The sequence below is a fragment of the Brachionichthys hirsutus genome, chromosome 13, assembly GCF_040956055.1.
Source record: "Brachionichthys hirsutus isolate HB-005 chromosome 13, CSIRO-AGI_Bhir_v1, whole genome shotgun sequence".
In the NCBI taxonomy this organism is placed as follows: Eukaryota; Metazoa; Chordata; class Actinopteri; order Lophiiformes; family Brachionichthyidae; genus Brachionichthys; species Brachionichthys hirsutus.
The window spans coordinates 3,123,060-3,133,121 of NC_090909.1; the positions used below are offsets into that span (position 1 = coordinate 3,123,060).

Below are 10,062 nucleotides of genomic sequence, written 5' to 3' on the forward strand. Positions count from 1 at the left end.
ACTCTCCTAATTAGCTTTTGAGATATTTACCCCTCTTCACGGGCAGCACGTGGAACGCTTGATTGACGCGACGGTGAATGCAAAGTTTCTTCAATTCTCCCGGCAAGGTTACGATCGCTGCTTCTCCATTCCCGGCAGGTGTCTGTCATTCTGAACATGGAAAAAAAAAAAAATTCCATGCTGCTAAACCCGATAAATTGTTTGTGCTGAGACTGAGGTATATTAGAATAAGGACAGAAGCATTACAATAGTGGTATTTAAAACATATTGCAGGCTCGAGCTAACGGAGGTTCAGACTGAATGACCTCATCAGCTAAGGGACAATCTGCCATTGACGTCTGTCGTTATTTGTCCCCAGAGGATTCATATTCGTGCAAAATCTCCACGACTGTTGTTCCGGTTGCTATTTACTTTGTCTTTTACATTTAAATCATGTGCAGATCATTAGTATAGTTGAACTTTACGACATTGGCTCCAGTAAATCTGCATTATCTGAGCTACGTATTAACGTGTCTGTTCCCATTCTGTTCCCCAATACATAGCGCTCCCATCCAAATGTACATCCTACCAGCTCCGATCTGGATCCAGTTGTGCATAGTGGTGGAACATCTTGAGTTGTCCGTGCACGTGTATAAACAAATGAATAATACCGATCGCTTTGGAAGAAGAAGAAGTGACAGGAGTCAGTAGAGTCATATTGGGATGTTAACACACGTATTCCTGAAGGACTTTCGTTTGTGCGGGACGTTCGTTTGGCTGGCGAGTCGGTTTGTGGGTCTGCCGACCAGCTTGCACATCGGCGACAGATGCTCGGCGAGCCAAGCCTGCAGCGCCACAGGCAGCGTGTGTTCTAGAAAAACTCAGAGACCAGATGCTGCTACCTGGTGTCCCCCCCGCCTCCCGCTCCACTCTACCGGGCATGCACCAGTGGCCATCACATGACCTAGAACTGGGTTGTGAGATTGCATGCCGTCAATCATGTCGATGATAGAGTGGAGCGGAGCCGGAACGGAAAGCTTTCATAGGGTCGACGCAGCAGGTTTACCACTGTGTGTCTGACGGGCTGGATTTATACGCCAGCTTGTTTTGAATAATGAATCCAAAAAAAAAAAGAAAAAGGTAGTTATAAGAATATGTGGAGCTCTAATAGTCAGGGGATACGCATTTTCTAATTGAAGAGAAATTACGGCTTAGGGAGCAACGTCAAATCTGCGGCCTGTCAGAAATCAGTATTGAAGAAAAAAGAATCTGTGAAAACAGACGTCATGAAATACCACATGGAATCCTATCGGCAGAGTGAAGATGATCAAAAGATGCTGCATCTCCATCTTTCAACCCCCCCCCCCCCCCCAGTTCTGTTTCCCAAGTAAATAAACACTTATTGTCTTTCAAACAAACACAAACACGTCCCCCCCCCCTCCAGTTTCTGTCATTACCAGAGCCCAAGTAAAACTTTCAAAGATACTCAAGATTAAAGATGTCTTTTTTTTTTCTTTTGAAGTCCCAGCGGTGTTTTTGCCTTATTTCCTGGTGGTAATGGTGTTTTCGCAGCGCGCCTGTCAGACTGCCAGAGAGAGGTTGCCGGCCTGATGGCCACGCTCTGGTCCTAAAACTCCCCTAATGAGGAATGGCTCCGTAATGGCGTTGCATCCCTGTAGCCTCAAAGGACAGTTTGCTTGATTTCCACTGTTATATATATATATTTATATATATATATATATATATATATGTTATACTGCGATGTGAAGACGAGAATAAAAGCCATTACACTAGTTCATCTGAGAGGTTTTGTTTTTTAGCATATTTTTGTGGTCCACTGCACCTTATCAGATTTTCTAGATTATTTCCCCAGCGTTAAATGTGAAGTCAGCTCTTTGTTGAATTGTGTTGCTTTTGATGGAGAGATTGTGTGGTTATTGTTTTCTCATTTTTCCTACATCTGGTCTCCTTGCCATCTTTTCTAGCGACATGCCTCAATGAGCCCAAGCACCCTCACCTTTTCTCATTCGCTCAAGCCTTTTTGTCTTTTTCCTTTTCTTTTTTGTTGTAATTAATGGTCACACATGGGTTACAGCGCTTTCATCTCCTGCTCAGATTTCAATTTAGGTATGAATTCCAATAAATGTTCATTGTTCTTGCTTTTTATTAGCTGCCCTATCTCTTTGATTCATCAGGCACATCTCAGGGTGTCTCTCGCCTGTACCAGTAGACTAGAGAGTCACACTGCCCCCTAGCGGCCAACACCAACATAGCAAGGCTGACTTGTGCAGTCGTTGCGCAGACAATAAACCCTGGTCCTCTGCCAGTGGCTCGATACCAGCATCTGTCATGGACAGCAATGCACAACAATAGATTTCACTGATTGGAGTGGTGAACACTCCAGCTATGAAACCGTCCTACTCCTTGATATCGAACGCCCCCCCCCCCTCTCTCTCTCTCCCCAGTCACAAGGCCCCTAATTCAGCAATCAATGCTGCTCATTTTAATAGCATCTCTGCAGTCGCCTGAGGAAGGAAGAAGAGAAATTAGGGTGAGCCAGAGTCAAATCATTCTTCTGAGGTGAAGACCGCAATCATGGTTTTGATGGATCCCTAAAAAAAAATGACAACATGTTATGCAGCGGGAAAATCCTCCTGGATGATGTGACCGAAACCGGTTGCATGTATTTGCAAGATATAAAACCGTAAAAGTTCAAGAGTGAATTTAATACAACCAGACATTAAAAAAAAAAAAAGAAGTACCGTAATAATTGATTAAAACCGAATACGTGATTCTTCGACGTGATGATGCAAAGTGCCGAAAAAACAAAGAAGCCAGAGTCAAAGGCCTGACCTTCAGCATCCATCGCAGTAAAAGCTTCCATCCGGCATCTTCTATTCTGCTGCAGCTAAATATCACTTCTATCCGTAGCCCCGAGAATCAGCTCCGAAGGCTCCTCTAAAGGCATCCTAAGTGCTCCAAATGACAAGACCATCTTAACCCCCCCCCCACAACAAATGATGCAAAACTGCAGAATAATGCTTTAACAGAGGTGTGTAATGACCCCCCCCCCCCCCAGGTGCATTCCCTCCAATACATCATCCTGCGTGAATTTTCCAACATCAATTTCTTTACCTCCAAGCATGGTAAGTGAGAATGTATATATATATATATATACACCCACCACTTTATCACTCTTTACTTTTTCTCCCCCTGTGAGGGAGCCATGCCGTGCTAGACAGATATTTCCACCAAAGGCAATATCCCCTTGTAGTAATTATATCAGAGCGAGAGAATGCCTCATTAACATATGCTGGGCATGTCAGGAATGTTCAAGCGCCTTTTGTAGATGCCTCTCGTCAGTGCGCTGCTCCCATCCGTGTGGCGTCTCCTTTGAGGATGCAACCTCCTCATTTCACACACGTCAATCAAGCCGTGTGTGGTTTTTAGAATTATTCCGCGCAGGAACACAGCGCTCTCTGAATGTGGCAATCACAAGGATGATATGGAGAAATTAAAAAAATTAAAAGAAAACAGTGTTGCAGGGTGCTAAAAAGATGAATACAAACAGGTGTCCACCGGGAAACTGGCCAATCAGGACTCGGTGTCTTCTGTCCATAAGAAGGTGACGTTGGCCTTTCATCATAAGTAGAGTAATACAAACTACAGTGACATAACGCAGCGGGATTTCCCTCTGAAGTGCAGGAATGTCCACAGTTACAGGTTTGATCCATTTGTGTTGAATGCAAGTTTCTTTAGAGTGTTTTTGCCATTTATTTATTTGCCTTCTTTGGGTGAAACGATCCGTAATCGATAGTCTGTGACAACAAAATCCATCTCCGGGCTCCTCTGAAGTGGACTAGCAATAATTTTCAATTAGGACATATTAATTAAAGATTACCGTAGTATAGTGCCGTCAGGGGCGGGGCTTGCGGAAAGCCCCGGCCAATAGGGGGCCCCCCTAGGGCTGCCAAAATGTGCTCCACAGCAACGACAAGAATGGGCAATTTGAAACGACATGACACCGCAGTAGCAACCCCCCCCCCCCCCCCCATGTGGGGCTCCGCCCCCTCTGCCTTCAGCAGCCTGCAGATGACGTCATTGATGCCTGGTCTGACGAACAACGAACAACATTAGCAGGCTAGCTAGCAGCAGCATCCGGCCTGATGCTGGTAAGTCCCGGTTTCTTATCTCTCCTCGGGATCATTGCTAACATTTTTAAAACCAACAAAGTTCAATGTTAATCCACTCTGAATTTCACACTAACGAAGCCTAATTTTGTGCTATTTATTTTACGTGATGTTATCTGTTTACACTATTTAATTGTTTTATATATATTGTGGCAAATTTATTTTTCTTTCGATGTGGCCTTACAAACATTGTTTACTTATTTATTGTGAATTTATGTGTGCAAAAACCAAATATTTGCGGCGTTCATCCGTTTGACCCCCCAGGTCGAGAGGCCTAGACAGACCGGTATAGGGTCTAACCCCCCCCCCCCCCCCCCCCCCACACTGCAGACAACAAACTGACCAAACACGAACGCATCCTGATGCCGTTTCAGCCATGCTGAAAGTTTTTTTTAAATGAATGAATGAATGAAAATGAAATGTAGAAATATTTTCCACTGATCGATTGTCAGCGAGTGAAAAGTGAGATCCAACACAATAGGAGATTGACAGCAAAGCAACACAATGAGAAATAGATGGAGGGAAGCCATTTTGCATTTGAATGAGTCTGTTTTTCTCCTGGTAAATGCCAGTGAAACAAGTGAAGACCTAATGTCCATTTCCAGCGCTGACCGCTCGCTCTCACTCTCTTTCCTGCCTCATTCTTCATCATTGGTTTTTCCCTTTAAGTGCACTTTTGCCCACGCCACTTGGAAATTGATTGAAACAAAATGTCACAATTATGCCCTGTAGCTCGCCACTTCAATTATTCATCAATTAGGGGCTAGGCTCCTTTTTTCCAGCCTCCGAGCTGATTTTTCATTCAGTTTGCTCGAGATGTATGGCTCCCCTGCTGTTAACCAGTCCAAAGTCATTAGTTTCTGGGTTTGCAATTAAACCTGATGCCTTATGCATGAGGCTCCGACTCGGTAGACACGCGCAGCGGCGGCCGCAGCAGCTACTGAATGAGCTTGCATGCTCTGGAGGCGAGGACGGTAAATTAATTTGCTGGAAATCAAGTTCTGTCTCTTTCTCCCCGTCTTGTCTGGCAGATTGGAACAGATGTCTACGGCTGGAGACGGATTATAAAACGGGGCAGCCACGGCGTCTCAGTCTTCTTTAAACCGCACTAACAGGAGAGTACAGTATAATCTCGCCAGAGAGATGCGTCTGAAGTATGTGGAGGACATTTCTAGCCATTTATTTTATTCAGGTAGGCCGGTCGTGGTAATCCTCGGACCTCTTGATACCCCATTAGGCAAACAAACGGATCTGTCCGACCTTTTTATGAACTCTAATATTCCGTTAAGGAGGTGTCGATTCAACCTTTTCAGTCACTTTGTTAAAACTTGCAGAGATGAAATTTGCAGAATTTGTGTAAATATAAGACAAATATCCAGTAAAAAGAACATCCTCCACATGTAATCCTGCTGATCCAATGTTTGTTCTATTACTATGAGACTTTTGGTACACAAAATAAACATAGTCTACAAGTGAGCAATTGGAGTTTTATATAGGTCGATAAAAAGGGATCCACAAGTTTCCAGTGGTCACTGGATGCCACCTAGTGGTCACTGCGTGAAATGGCAGTTTGAAGGATCAATATAACCCTAACCCTAACCCTGTATTTACATGCTTTATAGGACTTAATTACGGTGCTGCTGCTGTGGTGTACTAGAATTTGGAGTTTCACCAGCGCCCCAATGCCCTGGCAGAGAGAGAAGGCTTCTGATTATCGCCCTTGGCCTTTCGTCCACTCCTCCACAGACTTCAGTAAGAGCTTCTTGTTGGCTGATACCTCTGGTAGGTCGCGCAGCTTGTTTCTGGCTACGTGCAGCTTGGATAGTTCTTTACACTGGTACGGCAGACGAGACAAATTGTTGGAAGTCAGGTTAATCTCACGCAGTCTGGTGAGGTGACCCAGTTCGTCTGGGATGTCCTCCAGATTGTTGTTCAGCAGGCTGAGATGTTGAATCGTCTTCAAGCTGAAGTATGTATTCAAGTTAATCAGTTATCAATCAAAGTGATTTAACCTTGAATATGCACATTTTACATCACTAGTCCTCTCCAAAGCCGATAGCGGCGCACCTTTTAACCTGTGGAGGAAGTCTTTGAATCTGGTTGTGGTTCAGATTCAGTACAAGACATAAATTACAATAATTGAGGTTAATCTTTTGAATTCTTTTTTTTTTTTTTTTTATTACAAATCATCCAAGACGCTAATCAAACGGAAGGGTGGGAAGCCACCCATCGCTTCAGGTGGCACCGCTGTAATTTGGTTGCTGAAGAGACAGAGCCTCTTCAAGGACTCCAGATGGCCCAGAACAGCGGGAACCTCCTTCAAGGTGTTATTTCCCAAATTCAGCTCAGTTATCTCGCAGGAATTGAGAGGGGAAAAATATTTAATCACAAACCTGCCGCGTAATACGGTTAAAGGGTTTTTTATTGGATTTCTTCCGGCAAACAGACGAACTTGAAGCAAACAGACAAGTCTCACATGTTTAAGAGCGAGGAGCTGTTCTTCAACAGGAGGAACGAGAGCTTCGGCAATCTGGAGATACACTTGGGAACCTCTTTCATTTTCTTTAAAGGGAAATTTAAAGACGTGCCGTTGCCGTACGGCACTCTAAACACTGACAGCCATTTGTAAAGCGTCCCAAGTCTCCATGGCGACCAGACGTCGATCAGTAGGAATCAGCATTGGGGACTAGCGACATCTAGGGGCGACCGTTGAATACACCTTTACTTTACTTCAGTATTCTATTTTCCTTCCGCCCTGGACCATCATTAAAATTCTGCATGAGAAACATCAATAATATTGCCCACCTAAAATTAAATAAATAAAACACACTTCTACATTTTCTAGCTGAGAACAGAATTAATTTAAAATGAATAATTTGCTAATCAAACATACAAATAAAAATTTGCCACAATCCTTATTGGTGTTGCAAGATTTTATGCAGCATTGATAGAACTTTCAGTTTCAAACGATTCAGTTCAGCTGAAGAACACTTAAAGAGGCCGGCAGCCCCTCGGGGGCGTCGACACGCAGCAGCAGCAGCTCTTACATCCGCTTCTTTGTGGTTCACTGAGAGAGACTGGTGTAAAATACCACAGCGTTGTTCTCAAGTGATTAAATATGTTGCATCTCACTCGCCCCACTGACATATTTTGACCTCGACACAGACAAGTTTCACGACGTGGGGGTCTCCCTCCAAACACATTTGTAATTGGGGCCCTTGCTCCGAGCAGCTTGAACACTCAATATCAAGCGCTGATTTGTCGTGATGAGAGTGAGTCGTGTCTCAGCTGTCCTCCGTTTTGGACGGGTCCTTCAGCTTCTCCACAGAATTGTAGTGCTCTCCTAGTCCATAGGCGTGATGCATATATCTGAAAACAGAGACGAGATCTATTCACGTGCCGGCCGACCCGTCGGCCACCATCTAATACATCTTGTACGTTTAACAAATATATCCGCGTAGAAACAACATACACAAGAGTGACGGGTTCATTGTCAAATTCCTCCCCGATTTTTATGGTCGACGCGTCAGCCTGGATCACTTCTATCGGCAGGTGAAGAACGTGGGTCAAAGCTCGCAGCTGTTGGGGAAACCAAATAGAATACGGTTACCAGGCGCCGCATATCCTCTGACGAAGCTTTAACCGGAGTCATCGGCAGATGGGGATAAGTACTCACTTCTAGTTGCCCTCCCCAAGCGGCCGTGTGCTCCACGTCTCTGCAGTATTTCTCAAACTCTTCTGAAAACACACATGAACACCTTGCGTAAACTCCTGCTCGCGGCCTTCGAGCCGGTTATTTGTCCGGGCCCGTCACGGGCCGCGTCAGACCTTTTAAGGGTTACCTGATGCGTACGTGTCTCCGGTGTTGGGGTTGGTTAAGAAAGGCAGGAAGTCATCTGCGTGGCTCCTCATGTGTTCAGCAGTGTGGGATCGCAGCTCTTTCACACTCATTGTTAAAGCAGGCTGGAATAGAACAGAGGGCAGCAGATTCTGTAATGTGTGGACGAACCTCGGGTAGAACATAAAATCTGGTAGCAGATCAGCCTCAACTCCAGCATGTTCTCCACGGAGTGCTACTCTTGAGAGCTATTAATTCTCCCCGAACAGCATGTAGCTCTACCTTTGATCGCCGCGCCAGCTGATCTTCAATGGCTCGGTACATACAGTGGCCATCGGAGGAGATCTCCTTGATCCGAAGCCGCAGCTGAGCCAGTTTCTGAGCTAGAACCAAACCCTCCTGGTGCCTCACACCCTGCAGGTTTTGCACCGCCGCCTCGGCTATCCTGCACTCCCTCTCCTTCTCCTGGGCAGCCTTCTTGTCCTGAAGAGAATCGTTGCAATAAAACAGGGTTAACTAGCACGTCGAAGCATAACTGAATTTGACTAGACAGGAATAAGAACACACGTGTTGAATAAATGACCAAATATTGATGAAATGTGAAGCAATAACTCAACAACAACAACAGAAGGTTCTTATCCACATTGATATGTGCATGTGAAATTTAACAAATGAAGATATGAAATTGATGTCATTCTTCCCAGCCCCTGTTTGGGCTGTAACTTGTATCTCACCCTTCTCCTCTGGGCCTTGGTTACCCGTGGCTGTTTGACCTCCTCTTGCTCCCCGTCCTCCATCACCAAAGTCTCCACTCCATTTAATACCTCCTCCTCCTCCTCCTTATGAGATTCAGCAAGAGTTTTGGTTGTGACATAAATTGATGTTTATCCAACAAAAGAGATTTTATGAAATTATGAATGGCATACTCCATTGCATTTGCCTAGTTTGGATAGTTTCATTAAAAATGTCGGCCGTGCAATCAATTTGACACGAGACTGAGCGCAGGCATTTACCTCTGTGCCAGCGGTAGCTTTGAGCTGCCTGAATTCCTCCTCGTGTTTCTTGCTGATGTCCACCTCTAGCTTAGCGATCTCCTCTGATAACTGTTTCTTCTTTTTCTTGTCATTTTTGGGGACTGCGTTTTTCATTTTCTGGATTTGAGCTGATGAAGCACAGAAGTAGGATGAAACAACTAAGAAAAAGTCAAGCTAGCCAATATGATGACTACACCCACAGATGTCATTAATGCACATTGTTTATTTGTTACATTCAATTAGAATAACCAGCTTTCTTTAAACCACAAATTGCTTTTGTTCATTTAATAAAATGTGGGTTATTTAGACATCACAGATTTCACAGCCTTTTTTGTAATCAATCATGTCTGACTGAAAAGTGATAGTTTTTTCTGCCATATATGTTACAATATGAACAAAAGTCCTCTTCTGCGAAAAGAAATTCTCTCTCATACTATACCTCATCTGGTTATGTGTATGTGATTCAGACAAAGCCATGGACAAGTGGGGAGAGAACAGGCGTACTACTTGTTCTTGTAGATCAGTTGTTGAAAATCAGAACCTTTTCAAAATGTCCTCTTGCAATAAATGCTAACAAAGTTGCATGATGTTTTTTCTTTACTTTTGAGTTTTTGTATTCGTGGGTGTTTCCTAATGCTTTATTTATCTATGCTAAAAATAAATACAGACAATGAGATGCAAACGAACTGATTTTAAAGAGGTAACATTTAGGAACAAACAAGTGAAAATGGTTATTGTTAGCTACCTTGCAAATCTTTCTTTTCCTTGCGGTGCTGCTTAGCAAGCTGCTCCTCCGGTGTCTCCGCTTCCACCTCCTCCTCCTGCATTACTGGATGTTACAGAATGCTGTATGCTATTGCATATGAAATGGCTACCAATACACTGTTCTGTTATTCATATAATATGTAAAGTTTAACAGATATCGTCTACTATAGACAATATCTGCTGATATAGCGTTAACCGGAAGTGACGACTGAAGACTGCAGGTTTTCGTTCTTCTTCGCCGAGCTAAACTCTGATC

At 44.0% G+C, this 10,062-nt stretch overlaps 1 protein-coding gene across 1 annotated transcript; it reads right to left on the bottom strand.

Annotated features, from left to right (window-relative positions):
• Nucleotides 1-7,084: 7,084 nt before the first annotated feature.
• Nucleotides 7,085-9,993, bottom strand: otud6b (OTU deubiquitinase 6B). Its single transcript, XM_068747314.1, has 8 exons — nucleotides 9,787-9,993; nucleotides 9,021-9,169; nucleotides 8,742-8,846; nucleotides 8,290-8,490; nucleotides 8,012-8,132; nucleotides 7,846-7,907; nucleotides 7,642-7,748; nucleotides 7,085-7,538 (listed from the first exon to the last, which is right to left on the bottom strand). Exons 1-8 carry the CDS (start codon nucleotides 9,866-9,868, stop codon nucleotides 7,454-7,456), a joined length of 912 nt encoding a protein of 303 aa, XP_068603415.1. The 5' UTR covers nucleotides 9,869-9,993; the 3' UTR covers nucleotides 7,085-7,453.
• Nucleotides 9,994-10,062: the final 69 nt, after the last annotated feature.

What these genes read in the sequence shown, in the direction of transcription:
- otud6b (XM_068747314.1), bottom strand. Translation starts at nt 9,868, where the DNA reads ATGCAGGAGGAGGAGGTGGAAGCGGAGACACCGGAGGAGCAGCTTGCT. An exon ending in AGCTGGCGCGGCGATCAAAG is followed by an intron (nt 8,133 to 8,289) that starts GTAGAGCTACAT and finishes GTTCTATTCCAG; the next exon opens with CCTGCTTTAACAATGAGTGT. An exon ending in AATGAACCCGTCACTCTTGT is followed by an intron (nt 7,539 to 7,641) that starts GTATGTTGTTTC and finishes CTCTGTTTTCAG; the next exon opens with ATATATGCATCACGCCTATG.